This window comes from Peromyscus eremicus, chromosome 7, assembly GCF_949786415.1.
Source record: "Peromyscus eremicus chromosome 7, PerEre_H2_v1, whole genome shotgun sequence".
NCBI lineage: Eukaryota > Metazoa > Chordata > Mammalia > Rodentia > Cricetidae > Peromyscus > Peromyscus eremicus.
The window spans coordinates 33451668-33477755 of NC_081422.1; the positions used below are offsets into that span (position 1 = coordinate 33451668).

Below are 26088 nucleotides of genomic sequence, written 5' to 3' on the forward strand. Positions count from 1 at the left end.
CCAGTGTGGACATCTTGCCTTGCAGGTTTGTATTTCTGTATGTAGGCTCTATCAGTGGGTAATATATGTTTTTATACCTATCATCCTGCATAGTTCTTCCCAGAACCCTGAAAGCTAGCTGAGAGGGAGAGAGAGAGAGAGAGAGAGAGAGAGAGAGAGAGAGAGAGAGAGAGAGAGAGAGAGAGAGAGAGTTAGTTTCTTGTTCTCTTCAAGATTGATTTTCTATGTCCTTCAGTCAAGATGTGTCCTTCAGAAATAGTCTTTCCATCTGGTTATGGTTGGCAGCCAAGAGCAATAGCAATATATTGTGTTTAGGTATTTGCCATGTGCCATCATATTATCACAAATTAACTTACATTATTTTTTAGCTTTCATAACAACCTGACAAAATATATGCTCTCAGTCACCATCACTACTTTATAAATTGTGAACACAAAGCAAAGCAAAGGAAATTCAAGTGACAGAATTAACTAGATTAAATTCTCAGAAGGACCCCCAGGTTGCAATTTCTAATCATTGTAAAAGTAAAAACTTTTGAAAGGGAAAATTTTATAAAGTGAAATATTCAATGAGAGACTATTGAACTGAGCTACTGCAATTATTGAAATATTTCTGACAAAGAAAGTAGGAAATAAATAATAGGAACATGTAGAAACATTCCTATTTAGGATGTGGAAAGTAATGAGATAATGCAACATATTTCCCTTCAGATATGAATATAATATGGAGATGGGATCTTGTTTGGGGGTTTGTCTTGGGAGTTGTACAAGCCCAAGGGTGAATTAAAAACTTCTGCAAAATTGTGAGTCCCTTAGGTATTAAAGAGAGATCTTGGTCCAGGGTGTAAATAAAATCCTTCTATGCCCTTTTTATACCAAGATGCTATTCTCAAGGGAAGAGAACTAACAAGTTTCATTCCATTTAAAGCCTAGCATATTACATTAATAACATTACACTTACATTGAAACTTCTCCATATTGTGAAGTGACAAGTAGACCGATATGAAGACTTTTACTGTTATGAATAAGTAGTGAAAGATCATAATCAGCAAATGTAAGTTACAATCCATAAATATTTTCAAGGCACTTTGGAAATTGTTAGTAAAAACAACAACAAAAGCCTCATAATGCACAAATCCTGAAATTTTCATTTCAAGTAACAATAAGAAAACATCAGTCTTTTCTGGCTCAACAATGGTGAGTTTATAAACTCTATGTATTTTAATGTCTTTGTTTATGATAGAAGCTCAGGGATATATGACAGGTTCAATTTTCCCATTTTTTAAACCCTGAGAAGTAAGTAAAGCTGACATGAACATGTTCCAGATAGAAAGTGGAGACATTTTTAAAACACAGTACAAATAAATTCCTTCTCCAAGTACAGAACTTTTAAAAGTAGATTTAGAAATTTGATTCTGTGACATACAGTAGTTACTAACCTTGCCTCTATTTGGAGTCCTTACTTGTACATAGATAACGTTTTGATTTTTCATTCTACCTCTATGTAATCTGAACAAATATAAACATTAATTGTTAAACTTTCTATTGCTATTTTTTTCTAGAAAGCAATTTAATCAAGTAAAAGAAGAAGTAATAAGATGAGATAAAGTTGTTTCTGTCCAGTCACACTTGCCTTATACCTTGGTTTGTAAACAGTCATGTTTACATGAAATGACCCCGCCTTCATTCAGTATTTCAGAAGCTGAGATACATTGACATGTTTAGCTTGGAAAGACTGTAATAAGGAAAAATATGGCACTCACCACCACGAGAAAGTTTGAGACTGGGGTAGACTTGAAAATTTCCTGTGAATATACATTGGTGGAAAGAAATATAATGTGGAAAGAGATATTTTGTCTTACAGTGTAATACATTGTCCAAAGCCCACAGATTCCAATAGGAAAACAATGGCTGTTGGAAATAGGTCTTTTGTGACTGAATTTATCCTGATTGGTTTAACAGACCAGCCCAGTCTCCAACTCCCTCTGTTCTTCCTGTTTCTTCTAATGTATTTGGTGACTATGATGGGGAATTTGGGTTTGATAATTCTAATTGGACTGAATTCACATCTTCATACACCCATGTACTTTTTTCTCTTTAACTTGTCTTTGATAGACTTCTGCTACTCTTCAGTGTTTACACCCAAAATGCTGTTGAACTTCATAGTAAATAAGAATATTATCTCTTATATAGGTTGTATGACCCAACTCTATTTTTATTCATTTTTTGTTATTTCTGAGTGTTATGTGTTAATGTCAATGGCCTATGATCGCTATGTGGCCATCTGTAACCCGCTCTTATATAATATTGCTATGTCTCCTAAAATATGTTCCTACCTAATGCTTGGTTCATATTTGATGGCATTTTCTGGTGCCATGGCTCACACAGGATGCATGCTGAGACTGACCTTCTGTGATGCAAACACCATCAATCACTACTTCTGTGACATCCTCCCTGTGATGCAGCTCTCCTGCACCAGCACCTATGTCAATGAATTGGAGGTTTTCATTGTGGTGGGCATCAACATCATTGTGCCCAGCATCACCATCTTTATCTCTTATGGTTTCATTGTCTCCAGCATCTGCCATATAAACTCTGCTGAGGGCAGGTCCAAGGCCTTCAGCACCTGCAGTTCCCACATAATTGCTGTTTCTCTGTTCTTTGGATCAGGTGCGTTTATGTATCTTAAACCCTCCTCAGCTGGGTCTATGAATAAAGGAAAAATCTCTTCTGTCTTTTATACCAATGTGGTTCCCATGCTGAATCCATTGATTTACAGCTTGAGGAACAAAGATGTTAAAGTTGCCCTTAGGAAAACCCTGAGCAGGTGGAAATTATGTTAGAAACAGCATCTCTACTTTCCTGTAGCTTTGTGGAAGTTTATCTTTTTATTTAAATATTAGATGAAATATGTTTTCCTATTTTATCATGTAATTATTAGATATATTCTCAGTTTGTTTTCAGGTTTTGTTAATAATAGCTATTCCTCATCATTTAGTATGTATGTTTTATCGTTAAAAAATTTAATTCAATACATTTTATTGTTATTATTGATTTTTTTCTTTTAGGAAAGATAAATTATTCATTAAACTATCAAGAAAATGCTAAGATGATATTTTGATAATGAATGGGATGTGTGATTCTTTTATTATGTTTCACTGAACATACAAATGAGACTATTTCTGTCATCAAACTTCAAAAATGAATATCTCAGGTATATGCAAGTTTCACAAAGACCATTTATATACAACCCATTTTGCTGTTGTAGACATTGAGCCTTCTTGTTATACTTCTTTAATATTTATCATTGTACCCAAACTTACACTAGATTTGTCACATGTATTTATGACATGGATTATATACTAATGTGCAACAAGGTTGATAATTAAAGTATTATAGTTATTCTAATAAAAAGTCTCAAGTACTTTTCAATGTACTTAATATTTTTGTGTCAGTAAATGTGAAAGAAAAAAATTCCATTTTGAAAGCTTACTGCCTTTGTTTTTAGATGATTAACACATTTCTCAGGTTAAATGTTGATTTACTTTCCACTAGAAAATAACTTAGTGGCACTTTTTTGTTGTGATTTAAGGTAGTTTAGAGGTGATTGGCTCAAAAAGCCAGATTTTGTACAAAAACAATAAAAAATATGAATTTGAAATGTTGTCATGTGTTTGATATTTAAGAAGACCAGTATAGGAAAGAAAAGAGCCTAACAACATTCTGCCATGCTCTCAAAGACGCAAAGCCAGATTATGACTTCCCTCTCTAACAGGGTTTAGAAGATACATTTCCATGTAAATATATATGTCTGTGAGACACTGTATTATCTTCCACTTTCAAAATTTTGAGAAAAGCTACAGTCTACACCAGGTATATGCCAATGATGTTGGGCTGTGAAAAGGAAATGGCTACATTTGGGTGGAATCAAAAAATAACATAGTGGTGAGATGAGATGGTTCATTAGGCAAAGGCACCTGCTTCCAAGGCTAATGCCCTATGTTCAATTCCTAGCACCCACATGACAGAAGGAAAAAAAAACTGATTCCGAATGTTGTCCTCTGACTTCCCCACATGAACTGTGGTATGTACACATCACACATAAGCAAATTAATTAATTAATTAATTGATTAAGAATAAAAAAGGAATGATAATTAAACTCAAGTTAGGAATTTGGAAATAAAATGAAAATTAAAGCACCCCACTATTCAAATCTCCAAATTAAAATTTCTAGATTTCCCTAAGTAGGATAGGTTTGAGTTATTTATCATAAAGAAATATTAATTCCTGAAGGTTAGAATATCTGGGGACAATTAAAGTTTTCTGATCTCTGGACTTTTATTTGCTGATTCTTTATAATTCTGTAGTCACTAAAACCTCCTGTTTCAGCTGGGAAAATTTAAACATTCAAATGTTAAACCAATGAATAAAGCAAGCAATTGAAAGAAATTTGTGGTCAAACCCAAATTATTATACTTCTTTCCTAGAACTGGAGATTGCATTCTTTTTTTTTTCCTCTTTGAGAAAACAGACTAAAGACAATTGTGCTGAAGATCAGTAATCAAAGAACAATAGAAAGCTTTGTGCTACAAAAATATTCATTATTTTAGTGTTTTTATCATAACTTTGTATTTAAGTGTTATTAAATTTAGTGTAAGTGGTTGTTGATTTGTGTATTGTGATTAGTTGGTGGCCATTGGCGTCACTGATTTTCACTCCAAAGTTTATATTTATTTAAAACAGCTGAGCTTTCAGTTTTTCTTTCATTTGTAATTTTCTTACTTTGGGATAAAAGGCTTTTCTTATAGTGTGAGAGCCCACAACTGACTCAGTTTCCCAGTTTGAATCTGAAGTCTATTCTGAGTCAATGGAGTCCATGCTTGTTTGCTCCAAGGCTGTGAGAAAGTCTTGATTAGCCCACAAGAAGGAACACACTATCTAGCTAGATGCAGGCTACTGATGCCAGCCAGAGGTACACTGAGATAGAAAATGAAACTGCCTGCTCCTTGACGCAAGGCAGGATAGACAGTGGTTGAATGCCTGTGCTGTGCATCGGTCTACCTCTGTCCTTCAAGACTGTATACAAGCTGGCTGTGAAATAAACTTGGGGCTGTCCAGCATTGACCGGCAGAACTCTTGACACTTTTCTGTCTTCTTCATTGTCTCTTCAATCTGCACACCTCTACCCAGTTACCCTGCTGACTGTTGGCAGGCCCAACATTATAGATTGGACAACCTTTGTAAATATTCAAAATAACATTTCCATTGTTTCTAATTCTCCAGAGAAGGGGTGTGCTTACACTGTTACAAATTTTATCGCTAATTCGAGTATCCATATTAAATTATCTCACAAAGTTTTCATCCAACAAATCTCAAAATATAAATAAAACTTGTTACAAATTAGAAAATACATTTGTTTTGATATGAGTTCTCATCATTTAAGGAAATTTGGAGAAAAATAATATTTAAATAATTTTTAATATTTAAGACACTACAATTATTATAGATGATATAGTTGATAACTTTTTTCATTGACTTTAAGATGTACTTATTTGATTTTCTTTTCAAAGAGGGAAAGCACTAAGAAAAATTACAATGTTATTAAAGTGCTCAGAGCTGGGAATGGAGAGATATTTCATTTAGTGGAAGTATTTGCTGAACAAGCATAAGGTCTAAGTGTGGAGCTCAGCACCCATAATAAAATAAATCCAGTGTTTTCCATGAGTATGCTTATAACACAAGAGCTGTAGCATGGAGACAGGAGGAATAATGGATGATGCTGGCCAGACACTACCTCCAGATTTAGTAAGATACCGTCTCAAAGGACCTAGGATGAGGGTGATAAAGCAAGGACTCTTGACACTCTCCTGTGGTACACATGTGCAGACATCACATATTTAAACAATACTCAAAAATACTCAAATGCACACACAGAGAGAGAGAGAGAGAGAGAGAGAGAGAGAGAGAGAGAGAGAGAGAGAGAGAGAGAGAGAGTGTAATCGTCACATTAAGAATTAGACTAGAAGCAAAGCATGGCACTCACTTTTTCCTACTGTTAATAAGGAACACATTTGTAACACAATACGAAAACTTAGACATCCAGAATGACATAGAAAACCAGTTTTCTTCTTAATAAACACAGGGCAGATTTGGTGGCTTTATCTTGAATTCACTTCATATAAACTTTTAACAAGTAAACTGCTAGCACAGTTTGAAATTAATGTGATCAGGGTATATTCCGGTTAAGAGCTTACAAAAGCGCACATGGAGTTTTGAGTTGCAGCCTTTTTTCCCCCCTCATCTATTCTTTTTGAAACATTACTTTGCATTTCTTTTTACTATATAATTCCCCAACAAAACATTCTGTACTAGCTATGTAACTAGGGACTGATGGGCAAAGTCCCTTACAACACCAACATAACTAAACTCCAGTGAAAGAAAAGCAGAAAGGTAGACATCCATAATGTACCATGCTGCTGCATCTAATCTACAGAAGAACAGGAATACAAAGCAAAGTAATCCATGGCCATGGAACTAAGAGTTACCTAAAGAAACCCTGCATACTGGTGAGAAAGATAAACACATATATAAGACTATGGAAAAGAATAAACTGTACTAGAACAACAAATAGACAAGTGAGAATTAGGAATGTGTCAAACATTATAAAACAAGAAAATGGCAGCAATTAAAATATGACTTTCAGTTCCAGGACAGCCAGAGCTATTATACAGAGAACCCTTGTCTTGAAAAAAAAAACCAGAATAAAAATATGACTTTCAAAATTATTTACTAATGTGGTAGTCTCAATTAAAGACACATGTTAGAAGACTGGGTTAAAATGTGCGTATCTTCCATCCAAGAAATGTACATCAATAGAAAAGACAAAAAAAGCCTTGAGTGATGGCCTAAAAATATGAATTCCAAACAAATGCAACTAGAAAGAAAGCTAGTTTACTAGTACCAATATCTTAAAAATAAACTTCAATGCAAGATTATTCAGAGGGATAAAGAAGATCAAAACATACTGATGAAGACAATCACCAATCTAGGGGACATTACATTTCTAAATATAAATTCATCTAGCATTAGCACATCCAAATTCATGGAACAACTAACCTCAAAACCATAGTACTGGATAATTTCAAAACCCCATTTTTAACCAAATGTGAGGTGTCCAGGCAAAAATAAATATCAAAAAAAATTAGCAGACATCAAATGAATATCCATGTAAAAACTAAAAAAAAATACACATTCTTTTCAGCATCTCGTGGAACTTTTCTAAAATAAACCATATTTTAGAACATAACACCAGTTTCAGTAAAAAACAAACAAAAAATCTGAAGTGACTTCTTGTTGTCTATATGATTACAGTGAATAAAACTGAAACCAAGAATAGAGAAATATATTAAGTCAGAGACTGAACAATACATGCTTCTTAATGATAAATAATTCTATCAAATACATCAGGAAGAACATAAAATATCTCTAGAACAGGATGAAATGAAAGCTTAACATATTAGAACTTGTGGATACAAGGAAAATGGTTCTAAAATTATAGAAGCTAAGAGCTGAAATATATTTTGAAAAAAGAGAAAATTTGAAAATCTAATTTAATATTATATCTTAAGGTGTTAGAAAAGTAAAAATGAATTAAACTCCAAATAAGTAGTTTGAAAAAAATAATAAAAATTAAAGCAGAGAAAACGGAAATGAAAACAGAAATAAAAACATAATGAAACAAGGTTATTTCAAAGATAGCCAAGACTGTCTATTCCTTATCCATCTTAACCAAAATAAAGAGAAGTCTCAAATTCATAACATGAAAGATAAAAAGGATACATTGCAATAGACTGGTGAAATTCAGAGTATCTTTATGGCATATTGTAAAATCCTGTACTACAGTAAATTAGAAAATCTAAAAGAGTATTCTAATTCTAAAATTGGATAAAACAAATAAACAAGAAATAAAATTATGGATCCATTTTGTAATAAAATGGTATGAAACATTTTTATTAAAATATTGGTATATCAAAATTACAACACATCCTCAAAAGCATTCACAATAACAAATTGTGCTTCATTCCAGGGATTCAAGGATAGTCTATTATAAGTAATTCAACAACGTATTCAAAAGATCATTAACCATGACCAACTATCTATATAAGAATATTAAACAAACTAAGAAAGGGTTTGTCAATGAAATTCAGTAGAATAATATTATGCATTAAGAGACTCTAGGATAAGAATTATATGATTATCTCCTCATCCATTAATTCTTCATTCACATCCAGGCCTATTCCATATTTTAGCTATTGTGAATAGAGCAGTGATCAATATATATGAGCACATATAATTGAAGTAGGATATATAGTCCTTTGGCCATGTGTTCAGGGATAGTGTAGTTCAGTCATGGTAGATTTGCTTCCAGCTTTTTGAAGAACACCACACTGATTTCTATAGTGGTTGCACCAGTTTTATGCCACCACAGTGAATAAGAGTTCATTTTTCTCCACATCCTCACCAGCATTTCTTCTCATTTGATTACCTGATGCTAGTCATTCTGACTGGGGTGAGATGGAATATCAAACTGGTCTTAATTTGCATTTTCTGCTGGCTAATCATGTTGAACATTTTTTAAAATGTATTATTTTGATGATCATTTATGACATTTTTTTCCACCTTGATTTTTTGAACAATCTGTTAGGCTATAGCAATATAAAAAATGTTGAAAATAGAAAAAGAAAACAAACACAAATAAAAGAAGATATCAAATTCTTCCATGAAATTAAATTTTCATTAGTATGTAGATATTGCATTTATATATTACATTTAAATATTGTTGTTTATTATTATTTTCTATTGGATAACTACAAATCAACAATGTTTTATTGGAAAAAATGTTCATCTCATTAATGAATTGTTAATGACCAAGCAAGGCACCCACTGGGAAATTTTCAGTAATTGTTAAAAAATATTAACGAGTTGAAACACCATAAATGTGATTTGGCTTTAGTTTTTTGATTCATTGTTTTGTTTTTTGAGAAAATGTCTTATTATGTAGCCCAAGCTGTCCTGTATTTCAATATGTGGAACCAGTTTAGCCTTGAACACACAGAGATCTGCCTGCTTCTACCTCATGAGTGATGGAATTAAAAGAGTGCACCACCACACACAGAACAGTAACAGTGAACTTGGAGGTCTGGTGATATTGCTCAGTGGTCTTCATGTCTAGCATGGGTGAATTCCTGAGTTTGATACAGATCTTCAAAAACAAAACATGATGGTGAGAAAAATAATTTCCAAAATGTGACTTCCTTAAAAAAAAAAACTTAAAAATAATAATGAGGTAGCAGATGATAATGGAAGTAGGTCCCATGCAACATTACCATGAAAAAATGTGGGAACTAAGAGAAAAATGCCAAAAGCAACAGATTTCCCTTAAGAGATGAAAGATGACTGGCAGATGGGAGTTCATTATTGGTTCAATCAAGGAAGAAGTACAATCCTTAAAGAAGAAGTTGTACCTAAGTAGAGAACTGGTCCCCAAAGATCTAGACATATACCATTGCCTAGCGTGTAAATGCAGCAACTCCATTTCCTCTTTATATCTGGGCTCTGTGACCAGTGCCCAGAAAAGAGACAGACAAAGCCTCTTCATTACCCATAGCCAAGTGTAGAATAGTGATAAATTGTGTGAAATATTCTGGTGTCTCACCCAGTGGTCAGTGTGATAAAAGGAAAAGCTGTATGCTTCCCTGTGATTCAGTGTTAGGGAGTAGCTTTATGAATTATGATCAGTACCTCAGAAAGATTTCAAAAGAGTATGGGATATTGATTTTGTGCTTCATCGTCTTGGAATCAAGGAAATTTAAGTCCTCTTCAGGACTTCAGGGTAAATTAAATTGGTAAGTAAGAAAGTTTTCTCACCAAAAGTGGGTAAGTTTTGAATTCTATGCTGATTTGTAATTGACACCTTCATTGAGATATGTTTAAATTCTAAAATGATAATGAGATGAGAAATTTGTTTTGACCCATGTGTTACTTGTGAAATGCCCAACAATGAAGCTAATTCAAATATAGCTTTCTTGTATATAGACCTACTTTTATTTGGCTTTAATGTTTATACATGTAGTGAGAAGATGACGTTGAGATATATCCTCTTACCAAATTCAAATCGACAATGGGGCGTTATTTCTGTTAACATGTTGAACAGTAGTTCTCCAGGTCTAGGCATCTTTCCCAATTGAATGGATTTCTTTTTGGCATAGAGTCCCTGTATGTTTAAAACCAACATCTTGGATTTGTAACCTTTCTTTTTCTTTTTCAGCAGTATATACACTGACCTTTGAGATCACTCTACCCTTTGAAAAACCTTGTTTTTTCACTCCATTTGCTCTAGTAAACAACATTCTGTCTCCTGATTGTGTGGATATAGCTATTTTAGATTACACATGTCATAGAGGTCATAGTTTTCCATTTTAAGCTTTGATCTTTTTATGTTTGTGAATGGCTTTGTGTTGAGCTAAAGTCAAGCATCCAAGATCTTCCTTTCCCAAATTTGTGCAGCCGTAAAATTTAACCAAAATTCACTGGGAAATGTCCTGCAAACTGGGCAGAAAATGTTTCTGGACAAAAACAGGAATTGCTTGTGGTGTCTTACGTAACAAGTTCTATTTCAACAGATTTATCTCACTTCTGAATTTATGGATTTTGTTGTGACAGGCTGGTATCTAAACCAGAGAGGGAGCCATAAACAAGAGATGACAAAATGAAGGTAGTCCCTTCTAGGGAAGTTTTTACAAGAAAGGTCTGGGAATCCCAAACACTTTACATCAGGATTGCTGCACCTGACTTCAAGGAAATTCAGCCTAACCCCAGTCCCTGACCCCAAGATCATGAGGGTCCTTGTTTGGATGGCCCTTATTAGCATGGTCCCTATTTGATTGACAGAGATAATCCAACTGGAGATTACTACTAGAAATGTGATTCATGATAACCTCCCAGAAGCCATTGTCTTTTCAATTCAGTCTGTTCTTTTTATTTTGGTATGAATCAGATGATTGGAAAATACATGCATGCATGTGAGCACAATCACACACACACACACACACACACACACACACACACACACACACAGAGAGAGAGAGAGAGAGAGAGAGAGAGAGAGAGAGAGAGAGAGAGAGAGAGAGAGAGAGGAGAGAGAGGAGAGAGAGAGACTCAGCTACACCATAAAAGCACTTTAAAATAAGAAAGAGCTTTTCACATTTAACTAGAGAATAGGCAATTCTCTAGTTATTGGCCTGTTGAGGCATGCTATATTTTGAAGTGTAATTGATAAACCATTGGTTTCCTTCTAAGAAGTTAAGCCATCAACACCTGATGGTCCCCTTTAAACTACAAGAGTGGATGCAGTATTCACTACATTAGCTTCTTCTGAATTAGTTTCTTTTGTTTATGTTTCCAATTCTACAAGGGTCAATTTAGATGAAGTTCAGTACCATGTTGCTATAGCCTCTTCTAGCCTAAGGTAGAGGCTGTCAGGGAAACAATAGTAAAAAAAAAGAAAGGGCAATTTATTTTCACACATCTTGCTTCTCTCTTCTCTGTTAGTTTTTCTAATAGTCATATTGGGTATGACAGTACCACAGTCAACTTGTATACACTGTTGCTCTATAACGCATTTAGTGTTTAAAGTCTGATATGGGCAAGATGATGACACTGAGTAACGTGGTACCATCCAAGGTGGCTCTTTGGTTTCAAATGGATTAATTTCAGTCATTTCTACTAGACACCTCACTTATGTAGGAGGAATATTGGTGGCGTGTTCTTTTATGTTACCTGATTTCATCTTTGTTGTTTCTGTTCCTACAGATTTTCTTACAGAAGAATGGCTTTAGAAAATGCTTCCTTGGTTACTGAATTCATCTTGGTGGGGTTAACAGACCAGCCTGACCTTCAAATACCCTTGTTCCTCCTCTTTCTTGTGATGTACATGATAACAACATTGGGGAATTTGGCTTTGATCATGCTAATTGTACTGAATTCTCACCTTCACACGCCCATGTACTTTTTCCTTTTTAATTTGTCCTGCATAGACCTTTGCTATTGTTCAGTCATAACACCCAAAATGCTAATGAATTTCACACTAAAGAAGAATGTTATTTCTTATGAGGGATGTATGACCCAATTCTATTTCTTTTGTTTTTTTGTCATTTCTGAGTGTTATGTATTGACAGCAATGGCCTATGATCGCTATGTAGCCATTTGTAATCCACTCTTATATAACATTGCTATGTCTCCGAAGGTGTGTTCCTATCTAATGCTTGGTTCGTATTTGATGGGGTTTTCTGGTGCCATGATCCACACTGGTTGTGTCCTGAGACTGACCTTCTGTGATGGGAACATCATCAACCACTACTTCTGTGACCTCCTCCCTTTGCTGCAGCTCTCCTGCACCAGCACCTACGTCAATGAGATAGAGCTGTTCATTGTAGCAGGAAAAGACATCATTGTGCCCACAGTCATCATCTTTACCTCTTATGGCTTCATCCTTTCCAACATTCTCAAAATAAATTCTACTGAAGGCAGGTCCAAAGCCTTTAGCACTTGTAGCTCTCACATAATTGCTGTTTCTCTGTTCTTTGGATCATGTGCATTTATGTATCTAAAACCCTCCTCAGCTGGGTCTATGGATCAGGGAAAAATATCTTCTGTCTTTTATAACATTGTGGTCCCCATGATGAACCCATTAATCTACAGCCTTAGGAACAAAGATGTTAAAATTGCTCTGAAAAAAACTCTAACCAAAAGAAAGTTTTAGTCAGAACTTGATATCTTTTTACCGTAAGAATATCACCAAGAGTTAGTGTGTATTGGTCAATACATTTTCCTACATTCCTCATTGTATTATTTTGTTTTTTCCTACCATGGAGAGGAGAATTTGTAACTTGTTTTATTTTCTGTAGGTTTTCTTTGTTCTCCACCATTGGGAAACTATTTTCTTTTAGCATTTTAGCAATTTGAGAACAGCAGGAAGTAAGTAACTTTCCCCCTTTCATTGCTACATTCTCAAAAGCACTGATGGTTCTAACAAGTCCTAAAAGAGGTTATATAAGTAACAAATGCCCACATATCATCTAGCAGTGCAGTTCTTATTTGTCATTTTTTAGTTGTGAGTCAAATTGTCTGTCTCTGCTCCTGTCTTCCTTTCTTAGATGACCATATGTCATTTTGATATGACAGTCCTCCATCATCTCATTCTTTCACCATTGGCTATTAAATACAACCCACATCACAGCTATGATACAATACACTTAAATTTCTATTTTGACAGTGATTATGCATTTATTTTGTAAAGACAAACTAAAAACGTTTAGCTGTTTTTCCTTTAGTTGTTTTAGTTTTTTTTTTTGTGTGTGTGTGTGTGTGTGAGTGTGTGTGTGTCTGTGTGTGTTCAAATGAGACTATTAATGACCTGGAAAGAACCCTTGAAATGACTCAACCACTAAAGTGGAAGGTATCAACGTTTTCCAAAAAAAAAAAAAAGGACATTTTAAACATAAAACTTCAAATTACTTCCAGTCACAAAAAGCCAAGATGGGAGGTCAATAGAACCTTCACAGTGAATTTTAAGGTGCTAACAATTTCCTTCCTTTTTGCTCTTCTAAATATCTCTAATATTCAGATTTCAAAATCCATGTTCTCCATACACTAGAAGTATGCTGCAAATGTCCTGTTGCTCAGTCATTTTAAACTGAAGATGAGGTCGGAGAGGGAGTGCCATTGGCAAAGGGCTTGCAAGCCTGAGAACCTGACTGAACCCCTCCTCCAAAAAAAGCTAAGTGTGACGGAAGACATTTCTAATGCCAGTACTGGACAGTTGGAGATGGGCAGATCCTTAAGCTCACTAGAGATGAACATCAGGTTTACTTCCTTTGGCACCATTCAGCTTGCTGTTTCAGATAATATATCTCTTTGACCAGGAACTCAATGATTAGATTAAGGTTGCGCGCACGCGCACGCGCGCGCACACACACATACACACACACACACACACACACACACACACCACACTTGTACACACATGCAAATAACAAGAAGATAGACAAATAAATTAATAAGCTTTAAAGATGATGTCATGAAACAATTTGGAATAGACAACAAAAGCTCTGACAATATCTTTTTGAGATATTCCTGAGGATTGGGTTTTGGGTGCTGTTATATGATAACAGCTTTTAAATGTTTTAATTTTCAAGTATTCCTTGATGGTAAGAGCAAATAACACTGGTTTCCCCGTGTTTAAGTCTCTTCCTTCAAAGACGTTTCCAAATGTACTCGCCATTGTAAAGTACTATGTGAGTGCCTTTAAGAGAAGGTCGGTTCAGGGCAGCTGTTGTTCTGGTCACACTGGCAAAGCACTCGCAGAACTGGATTCATTCTTATGGACATGGAGTCCTTACAAAAGAGTACATTTATCCCTCTACTGCTCATTCTCCTTCTTGCATCATGACTCTTGCTCTCAGCTTCTATGTCTTCTTCTGACATAAGATGCTGCTTCAGGGAGGCCCAGACCACATTCAGACAACTTGATTGTGGACTGTGTGACACTGAGAACTGTGAGCTGCTGCCTTCTTGATTATTTAATCTATGGAATGCTGATGGAGCAACAAATTGTGAAATTATATGTATTATAGACAATACTATTATAAATTACGTAATAGCTTGTAGGGACGATTGTTTTTTGAGTGCATTTTCTGAGCCATACCTGCTGTTAAGAGCGTTACATCTATGCAGAGTTGTATAGCTTGATCCTCTTGTGGGACTCCTAACAGCGGGAACAGTGGCTATCTCCAACTCTTTTACTGGCTTTTGGGACTCTATTCCTCATACTGGGTTGCCTTGCCCAGCCTTAATACATTGGAGGTGCTTAGTCTTACTGTAGCTTGATATGCCATGTTGTGTTGATACTCATGGGAGACCTGCCCTTTCCTGAACAGAAACAGAGGGGGAGTGAATTGGGGTGGGAACAGATGGGTGGAGATGGGAGTAGGGACTGGAAGGAGAGGAGGGAGGAAAAACTGCAGCCAGAATGTAGACCAAATAAATTAATAAATTAATTAATTAATTAAAAAAGAGAGTTACGTATTCATTCCTTTGCAGCATAGCTGTAATTTATTACCTGCTGTATTGCCAAGGATAGAATTGTAGCCCTTTTGAGTACTGTGTGTATATAATTTTGTGTCAGGGAGATATCAGCTTTATGTGATGATTGTGATTTTTTTATATACCCACTGTAGAAGACTTTTAGTTAAATAACAGACATCTGATAGAATTACCAACAATATTATCTATGACTACAGTATCTTTTATGGAAGATATTTTACTAAATGATAACTTCCTCCCAGAGAAAGACATTCTAATTTACTACTCAAGACAGCCACGGTTGTATTTATAGTTGATAGTTCATATGCAATTAATCTGTTTAGTGAGTTTTCAAGTTTATCATTTATCCATAGTCATACTTTTTTATTTGTATTATTTATGTATCAAACAAAATAATGGCTTAAACTACTTAATTTTCATAAATATGTATCATTGCACTTGCCTCCTGCTAATCAGCATTGTCCCCACAAATACTCGTCCACCTTCTTTGATGTCATGAAATTTTAATGTACAAATATATAGGTACATATATATTTAATATTAGATTCTGCAAATGTGGAGAAACATGCTATTTGTGTTTTTTTCCTTACATTATACTCCACTTCTCCTCTGCCCCCAACCCATTAATTTTCTTTCTCTGTCATACACTATTTCTTTCAGTTTCATGTCATATATATTTAGGTCTAGATCCTGAACGTCACAGAAATGTGTGCAATTTGTCTTTCTGAACTTCATCTATTTAATGTAACCAGAGGATTTTCAGGTCTATTTATTTTCTTGCACTTAACACAGTGTTCTTTGTTACAGGTTAATTAGCTCCACTGAGTTTATAAATACATTTTCTCCAATTATTAATCAGTGATGGGCATATAGGCATGTTCAATTTGTTGATTGAACTAGTACTGTAATAAACTTAGATGTACAAAGGGCTCTGTGGGGTACTGTCTTTGATTCTTCTGAGTACATACAAAAGAGTATTATGTCCCTAGTTAGCTATTAGCAGGCTTGGAGGTTGTTGAAGATGTAGCATTCCCTTCTAGTCAGCATCTTCTACAATTAAGAATTTGAACTGAAGGACTCTGATAACTTGTCATCTGACTGAGTTATATTTATGGTGTGGGGGGTGGTACATGATATATTTATTTATTACTCATCAATACATTTAATTGATATGAAATAGAGTGTAAAGACAATAGAAATTTCAACATTTAACATGCAGAAATGAATGAGATTTTAAAAAAAGTGTTAAGTTTGGTTTCTGCCATGTACCAGGGATAAAATTATAATTTATACATATATACTTTTACATCAGTTCTGACTTGAAGTGTTTACACATGTGTGCACACATGTTACTGGTTTTTTGTTTGTTTGTTTGTTTGTTTGTTTGTTTCTCTTTACATCCCATCTTCTGGTTTTCCATATTCTTCTGGGTATTTTTAATAGTCACCTTCACCTTTTCTCCTAAGCTGCTCTTTCTCTATAACAAGGTTTGCTCTACAGGTTGAATTTTCTTTCTTCTTTGTTGATGAATGTGAGTGATCGACAGCGTTGATTTGGTTGATCTGGCTGGGTAGGTGGGTTTCCCTTTCCTCCCTGACGGCTCCATGTTCGTCACTCCCAAAGCTGTGCTCTTGGTTGAAGAGAATGAACTTCCCCGAATAGAGGAGGACCAGTCTTCAGTCAAGGGTATACAAGTAGCTGCATTCCCCTGCTAGAGCCTCCAAACGAGATGTCAAGGTACATGACACTATAATTATCTAAAAGGTCATAAGATTTCTGTCTAGTAAGAAACTTTCTGATGGAGAACAGAGTCATTACACTGTCCCATCACTTAAAATGTAATCCAAGTGGCCTTGTCAATCACTTGGATAGGAAAATTCCCCATCTGCCTTAGAAGTTTTATAAGAAATATAGTCTGCCTGAAATACAAACTAGAAAAGCAGACTCACTGACTATTGTACATTCTCATCTATAACTTCTGTATTCTACAATGGTCATTTGGTCAATGTCCACTCTTACTCCTCGAGAATGCCCAACTTGACTGTGTTATAAACTCTCTCTATCATTTACATTATGCTGTGTGTTCCTTTTCTGAGTTAGAACCAGGGAACCAAGGCTGTGAAATCTGTATGGCTGGAGTGATGCAGCTTGGTATTTCATAGTTATGAGTTACAGTCTTTTGTAGTGACTTTAAACATGACTGCAGTAATTTGTATATGGAAGAGTGGTGGTTGAGTATTTCATTTATCTCCCATCCTCCACAACATTTGCTGGTGTTTGGCTTCTTGTCAATAGACACTCTAACTGAGATAAGAAGGAGTCTCAATGTAGTTGTGATGTGTGTTTCCAATCAACTAAGATTTCTGAGCAGTTTCACACACACACACACACACACACACACACACACACACACACACACCATCTTACCACACTACTGAAAATGGGATGTTTAATTCATTTGTCCATTTATTGACTGAATAATTCTGTATTTTGAGATTTAATGTTTTGTGTTTTTTTTTTTTAATTTTTATTTTGCAATACAATTCAGTTCTACATATCAGCCACAGATTCCCTTGTTCTCCCCCCTCCCGCCCCCCTCACCTTCCCCCCAGCCCGCCCCCCATTCCAATCTCCTCCAGGGCAAAGCCTTCCCCACAGACTGAGATCAACCTGGTGGACTCAGTCCAGGTAGGTCCAGTTCCCTCCTCCCAGGCCGAGCCAAGGGACCCTGCATAGGCCCCAGGTTTCAAACAGCCGACTCATGCAATGAGCACAGGACCCGGTGCCACTGCCTGGATGCCTCCCAAACAGATCAGGCCAATCAACTGTCTCACCCACTCAGAGGGCCTGATCCAGTTGGTGACCCCTCAGCCATTGGTTCATATTTCATGTGTTTCCGTTTGTTTGGCTATTTGTCTCTGTGCTTTATCCGACCTTGGTCTCAACAATTCTCGCTCATATAAACCCTCCTCATTCTCGCTAATTGGACTCCCAGAGATCCACCTGGGGCCTAGTCATGGATCTCTGCATCCAGATCCCTCAGTAGTTGGATGAGGTTTCTAGCACGACAATTAGGGTGTTTGGCCATCCCATCACCAGAGTAGGTCAGTTCGGACTGTCTCTCGACCATTGCCAGCAGTCTGTTGTGGGGGTATCTTTGTGGATTTCTATGGGCCTCTCTAGCACTTTGTTTCTTCCTATTCTCATGTGGTCTTCATTTACCATGGTCTCCTATTCCTTGTTCTCCCTCTCTGTTGTTGATCCAGCTGGGATCTCCCACTCACCCAAGCTCTCTTTCCCTCGACCCTCGCCCTTCACTACCCCCACTCATGTCCAGGCTGTTCATGTAGATCTCATTCCATTTCTCTGTCGTTGGGCGATCCCTGTGTCTTTCTTGGGGTCCTGTTTTCCAGGTAGCCTGCCTGGTGATGTGAGTAGCAGTCCAGTCATCCTTGTTCCACATCTAGTATCCTGTTATGAGTGAGTAATGGCGATTTCTTAGAAAATTGGGAATCCATCTCCCCCAAGATCCAGCTATACCACTCTTGGGCATATACCCAAGGAATGCTCAACCACACCACAAGAGCACTTGTTCAGCTATGTTCATATCAGCGTTGTTTGTAATAGCCAGAACATGGAAACAACCTAGATGTCCTTCAACTGAAGAATGGATAAACAAAATGTGGTACATATACACAATGGAATACTACTCAGCAGAGAAAAACAATGACATCATGAGGTTTGCAGACAAATGGATGGATCTAGAAAAAATCATCCTGAGTGAGGTATCCCAGACTCAGAAAGACAAACATGGTATGTTTTGTGTTTTTACACAGTATAAATATCAGTCTCCTGTTAGAGATTGTTGGCAGATATCTTTCCCATTCTACAGCCTGTCTCTTCACTCTGTTGATTATTTTCTTCACTGTGGAAGGAGGCTTTTAATTTCATGCAATTCTATCTCTTTATCTTTCTTATTGATTCTAAATTTCTTAGAGACATTTTCAGCATCATTACTCATTACCATGTGTGTAGTGTTTCTTTGCCTGTTCCTCTAGCAAATCAAAGTTTTGGAAATTACATTAAGGTCTGGATCAATATTAAGTTGATTTTCCTATTAAGTGACAGAAAGGCACGAAGTTGTATTCTTTTTCATATACATATTTTCCTGGCTCATAGTGTTGAAGAGGCCATGTTTTCTGCAATGTGTTTTGACATTATCATCAATAATCATGTGCCTAGAACTAAGTCACCTATTCCTTTCCATAGGTCTAAGTGTCTGCCACTGTGAAGTACCATGATGGTTTTGTTCCTGTGGATTTGTAATGTGCATTGACAACAGGTGTTCTCAAACCATTAGCATTGTTCTATCTTGTAGCTGAAAGTTTTTCTGTGTTCTGCCTGGTCCGCAGCCGCTCAGACCCAAGTAAACACATAGAGGCTTATATTAATTAAACTGCTCAACCATTAGCTGAGGCTTACAACTGACTAGCTCTTACATTTAAATTCAGCCCATTTCTGTTAATCTATATGTTGCCACGTGTTCCATGGCTTTATCTGTGTGCCATTACATGCTGCTCCCTAGATGGAGGCTGGCATCTCCTGACTCAGCCTTCCTCTTCCCACAATTTTCATCATCTGCTTACCCTGCCTATACTTCCTGCCTGGCTACTGGCCAATCAGAGCTTTATTAAATCAGCTTACAAGAACATTAACCCACAACATTTCCCCTTTTTGTCTAATCAAAAAGAAAGGTTTTAACTTTAACATAATAAAATTATATATAACAAATAGTTATCAGGAAAGAATCATAGTTACAATATCTAGTCTATATGTATTTAGCAAAATTAAAGAAAATATTCTATCTGTCCTATATTTGTGAGTCTAAAGTTTCATATCTTTGATGTAGTTAAAGACTAGATAGTTATAATTATAGTTTTCCTTGGTTATAATAAAAGATAACGTTTGTGTTACGAATTCATGAAAAAGCCTCTTGCCTTTGGACTTGTGGGCCCCAGCTTCAGCCCGAGCTACACTCAGCCGGTTGTGGTGGCATGCTGGTAAGATTTACTGAAGGAGGCAGAGGCAGGAGGATCCTGAGTTTGAGGCCAGGCTAGGAGGCTTGGGAGAAGCTTCAGCCCAGACTGAGCCACAAACAGCAGTGGGACCATGGAGGCAGTAGCTACTGCTCCACGTTACCAGTTCTTTCTCATTGTGTTGGTGACTGCAGTAATGCTGCTACCTGGGACAAAGGGTTTACTGCTGCTGGTTTAGAGAGGAATTGCCAGGACCATCGTGTTATAAGAAAGCATCGGCAAAGGTCAGTTTGGAAAAATTTGGCAAGACAAATGGTGGGGAGAAATTGCTGTGAAGATTTTCTGTTCTAGGGAAGAATGTTCATGGTTCCGAGAGAGACAGACATTTATCAGACTATGATTGCTCCAAACTACAGAGGAGGCAAAAAAAAAAGTCTGCAAGGTACCATGACCACGACTAACAGTGACTTTGAAATCTTCAAAAAGACGACAGGACTCCACAATGATGATTCCACATGGACTATGGTAAAGCCATTAAGCCAATTAACACCATGGAAAAATCGACTTTGGACTACAAACTGGTCAGGACAATTTTGAGATGACTAGCTGAGATGATCCAGCCTGACAGACTACTCGAGCAAGGACTTATGACAAGCCCTGAACTTTCCTTTTATGCAGAGACTGGACAAATGATACAGGACTTGGCAATTAACCCAAAAATTTTCTTTTCAAGATTCCCTAAAGATATCTTCACCCCTAGAAAGCAAAAAGAAAAAGAGAATAAGATATGAGATAGATCATTGAATCTACTCTGAGAAATAAGATAAAGAAATAATAGGATAAATAGGTAGATCACTGAATCTACACTGAAGAAAAAGGGGAAGATATAAAAATGACAAAAGGTAGACTACTGAATCTATTATGAAAAGAAAAAAGAGAGAATATGGTTATGATAAGATAAAAAGGGAGATTATGAAATCTACTTTTAAAAAGGAGCTACTTGTTTTAAATAAGATAAGTAATGAAAAAATTTTGGTCTGAGTTTATCAGATGTTACTGGACTGGACATTGTTAATATATATAATAGAGTTTTTATCTGAATCTGTCAAATGTTAATGGACTAGACATCATTAATGTAATTTTTGGCTGTATATATTGTATATACTTATTGGATAGTTTTTCTTGTATTAGTTATAAGCCTTTTTTAATTTTAGACAAAAAGAGAGGAAATGTGGTATTGTGTTCCCCAAAATATTGTGTACCTTAATAAACTTATCTGGGGTCAGAGAACAGAAAAGCCACAAGATACTTAGGCTAGAAAATGTTAGCACACACCTTTAATCCTAGCATTCCAGAGACAGAAATCCCTCTGGATCTCTGTGAGTTCAAGGCCGCATTGAAAACAGCCAGGCATGGTGACTCATGCCTTTAATCCTAGAAAGCAGCCTTTAATCCCAGGGAGTGGTGGTAGAAAGCAGAAAGGTTTATAAGGTGTGAGGACCAGAAACTGGAAGCATTTGGCTGGTTAAGCATTTGGCTGGTTAAGCTTTTAGGTTTTGAGCAGCACTTCAGCTGAGAGCCATTGGGATGAGGACACAGAGGCTTCCAGTCTGAGGAAACAAGACCAGCTGAGGAATTGGCAAGGTGAGATAGCTGTGGCTTGTTCTGTCTCTGACCATCCAGCATTTCACCCCAACAACTGGCCCTGGGTTTGATTTTATTAATAAGACTCTCTAAGATTCATGCTACATCTAAGACATCAGAGGGATATAATATTACTCAAGTAAACAGAAAGAGCATTATAAGCAACTTCCAAAAATCTAGAATGACAGAGACAGTTGGCTGCCTGGACAGTCACCCAAAGTTCTTCTGCAATGTTGGGGCATGCATTTTTCAGCCTACAGGCCTACAGTTTCTCAGTTTTTTTTTCCTGTGTCCTGTAGAATGTCTGGCAGTTTTCTCTTCGAAGTAGGAACCTGAAGGACCATCTCACCTTGCAAAGTTCAGTGTTCAACTTCCCATGGGTCCTGCATGTTTAGTCAATACAACATTTTGTCAAACAGTCCAGGCAAGAACAGTTTCTTGCCCAAATGGCTATTTTTGACAACAAGAAGAAGATAAACTCCCTATGGAGTGTATTCAATGCCCATCTTTCTCTTTGAAATAAATAGGTGCAGCCAGGAGCAGATGTGTCTCACTGTCAAGAAAGTCTAAGTTTTTAAAACATTTTAAATGCCGTATTCTGTAGTGCTTTGGGATGGTCTGTATGTCAAATGTGTTGCTCTGATTGGTCAATAAATAAAACACTGATTGGCCAGTGCCCAGGCAGGAAGTATAGGCGGCACTAACAGAGAGGAGACCTGAGAGAACAGGAAGGTGGAGAGAGACACTGCCAGCTGCCGCGCCATGACAAGTAGCATGTGAAGATTCCGATAAGCCACGAACCATGTGGCAAGGTATAGATTTATAGAAATGGATTAATTTAAGATGTAAGAACTAGATAGCTAGAAGCCTGAGCCATTAGGCCAAACAGTTTAAATAATATAAGCATCTGTGTGTTTATTTTACAAGTGGGCTGTCAGACTGCTGTCAGGCTTGGCGGGACCCAGAGAGAAAACTCCAGCTACACTGTAGGTCTTTGAAGTGTTTGAAGATTATCAATCTAATTGAAATATATCTATGTATACCTAGAAAACTTAACATGACTATAAATTTGATTATCATAGATGACTTATTATTAATCTGTATTTCTCAACAATACATTACAATTTTAAATGAGTTGCACAAACAAAATATTTTAAACAAGAGTAGAAATATACATACAGTATAACAAAATTAACTTGAAATTTGTATCAATAAACTAAAATCTATACCAATATAAAACATTTATCTTATATTTTTATATCATATCCCCCTTTCTTCTTTTAGAAAGAGATTGACTATGACCAATAACAATTTGTAACCAATAACCAAAACAAAATCAAACATCCATAATCTATTTTTGGGGAATGTGGGCAGAGTTTTCTAGGCTACTTCCTGCTGATAGAGGGCACTGGTAATCTTATGGGGACATTAAGAAAATTTTAGGATTATGGTCAAGTCCTGACTGTAGTAGTTTGTGAGATTGTATTCTCTGAGCCATTTGCCTTGAAGTTGATTTTGGATGTTGGATGATTTGGGCCATGATGTCATTGGAGACCTTTCGGGGGTCTTGGCTGGTCAAACTGTATTAGTCTGAAAGCAATCCACAGGTTCCCATCTTCTGTGGAAAAAAAAGCAGAACTACTTTTCCAAAGTAACATATCCTTACATATCCTTAGACATAGATTTGGAAATCAAGATATCATTCATATATATATATATATATATATATATATATATATATATATATCAGCAGCTTTTACAATCAAATGTCCCTCTGCAGTTAAAAATCCCAAAGACAATATAATCCAGACTCTCTGTGTAATATCCAACTTTACATGGCTTATCTTTTTATATTACCTTTACTGTCTCTTTAAAGACTTTATTTTTTAAAACTCTTTTTTTATGTAGTTGTCTACATTTATTTTTTCTCTCTTTCAAGCCTACATACATGTTTACATACATTGTAAACCACTTAAAGTCATATTCCATCTGAATCTTTCTTATTGTGAATCTATTGTTTTAAACTGCAGTGGTTAGTACTGAAGCAGCAGCCATGGCTACTGACCCCACCCATCTCAGCTTTTTAACATGGTGGAGATAATTCATCAGTAGCTCTGGGAGCCATGCTGTCTGCTGGCTCTGGGAGGCAGTGGGTCTATGCTTCCATCTAGCAGTGTGTAGCCCAGAAACTTCTTTTTTTCTTTTACTTTTTTTTTAGTAGTAGTAAAAGCTATATCTACCTTGAACCATGTTGCATGGCTTGCAGAAACCTCTGTGTAACTCAGCAAAAACCTGCCATGCTATAGCTCTATCACACATGCCATGAACCCGCCAAATCCAGGGGACACATAATTGTACTTAGGCCCACCATAAGTGACATGAACTAAGAAGGTGCTCTTAGCTACATTTATAATCTCTTCTTAAGCTCTCTCAGGTTTTAAGTGGACACTCTTGCCCCATGTTGGGTGCTATCTATAGCTGTAAGTTTTCCTGTGTCCCACCCAGTCTCCATCCACTCAGACCCAAGTAAACACACAGAGGCTTATATTAATTAAAACTGATCAGCCATTACCTCAGGCTTACAACTGACTAGCTCTTACACTTAAATTCAGTCCATTTTTGTTAATCTATATGTTGCCATGTGTTCCATGGCTTTACCTGTGTGCCACTGCATGCTGCTCCCTGAATGGTAGGCTGGCATCTTCTGAATCAGCCTTCCTCATCCTCTTACCCCACCTATACTTTCTGGTTGGCTACTGATTTTATTAAATCAGTTTATAAGAGCATTATCCCACAGCACTATCTTTTTAGATTTTTCATTGGATATTTAGAGTCTTTCATGTTTCAATACTAATTTTAGGAATTTTCTATTTCTGTGAAAATATAATTGAGATTTTATGACACTTATAATGAATATGCATATCTTTATTGGTAATATAGCCATTTTGATGATATTAATTCTTCTAATCCATGAGCGTTATTCTTCCCATCCTCTAGTATTTTATCCATAAATTTAAAGTCCCAATTTTAGGGTCCTCAGGTCCACACTTAGGTTTATTTCTAGGCAATTCTCAAGTTGATATGAATCGGGAATGTAGAGTCCTCAGGTCTTCACTTGGGTTTATTCTTAGGCATTTCTGAAGTTGATATGAATGGCAAATTTTCCTAATTTCTTTATTGGTAATTAAGTTGCTTATTCATATAGAGAAAAGAATATTACTTTGGAATGATAAGTTTTTATGCAGTTACTTCCCTGAAAGAAGTTATCAGTTCTACATGTTTTACAGAGATGTTTGTAAGTTCTTTTATATAGGATGGCATGATCTGAGATAATTTAATTTTTAAAATAAAGATTTAAACATTATTTATATATGTGTGTATTTGTATATGGTTGTGCATCTCAACTGAGGAGAGAAAACCCCTGAGACTGGAGTTACAAATAGTTGTGGTTTAAAAAAAATTGTATTTAATTTTTGACTCATGATTACTATGAGGCTTAAAGAAAATATTTTACAGAAATCTATTTCACCAGAAGAATTTATCATGACTTAAACTTTCAATGCCAATTAAAATTACATGGGCATTATATGTGTGTATGTATAGTGTATGTGTATGTGATTGCACATGTACACATGTACATTTGTATGTGGAAGCTTGAATTAATGTCTGGTATCTTCATTGCTGTGATCTTTCTTTGCTTTTTTTATTCAGTCAAGGTTGCTCAACTGAACTCAGAGCTCATTGGTTGGCTTTTCTATATAGGATCTTGTTCTGAGGATAACCTGCTTCTGAAACCAGTCTCATTTTACAGATTCTTTATGGTCTTTATTCAGTTAAAATCTGCCAGAGCCACACTTGACCACAAAGTAGATGCCATCAAAATGGTTTAGTAACTTTTTCTGTAAATTCCAAAAGTAAGAAAAGTATATAATATACTTGTTTCTCAAAGCAGATACCTTAGGCACATCTTTCACACAATGGCTCCTTGTTAAAGCAGGCTTTCATAATGAGAAAGGCAGAGTACTTTTTCTCAAGTAGTAGCCTGAAATACAGCTCTCAAATCAGTTAAGTTAGTCAGCATTTTTATTTTGCATGTTTCCCTGTCCATTTTCCCTAGTGACTCCAACCACATTTTCCCTTTCTAATAACCCTCCCCTCCACCTCACTGCCAGGAAAACTTGGGGTCAGTGATAATGTACTGTTTCACACCCTCTGTTCTAATGACCAGAATCAAAGGCTTTCTAAGT

General features: G+C 36.2%; 2 protein-coding genes across 3 annotated transcripts in view; both read left to right on the forward strand.

Moving 5' to 3' along the window:
* The first annotated feature begins 1906 nt into the window (after positions 1–1906).
* Positions 1907–26088, forward strand: part of LOC131914881 (olfactory receptor 8B3-like) — a 35829-nt gene continuing 11647 nt past the window's right edge. The window contains exons 1-2 of one of the 2 annotated variants that reach the window (XM_059267655.1): positions 1907–2669; positions 4014–4083. In XM_059267655.1, the coding sequence (XP_059123638.1) occupies positions 1907–2669; positions 4014–4024 (774 nt within the window). In that variant the 3' untranslated portion in view covers positions 4025–4083. Of the gene's footprint in view, positions 2670–4013; positions 4084–26088 lie in introns of those variants that run through there. The other variant, XM_059267654.1, reaches the window with a different exon arrangement.
* LOC131914882 (olfactory receptor 8B8-like) lies at positions 11881–12819 on the forward strand. The gene has a single exon (XM_059267656.1). It carries the CDS (start codon positions 11887–11889, stop codon positions 12817–12819), a length of 933 nt encoding a protein of 310 aa, XP_059123639.1. The 5' UTR covers positions 11881–11886.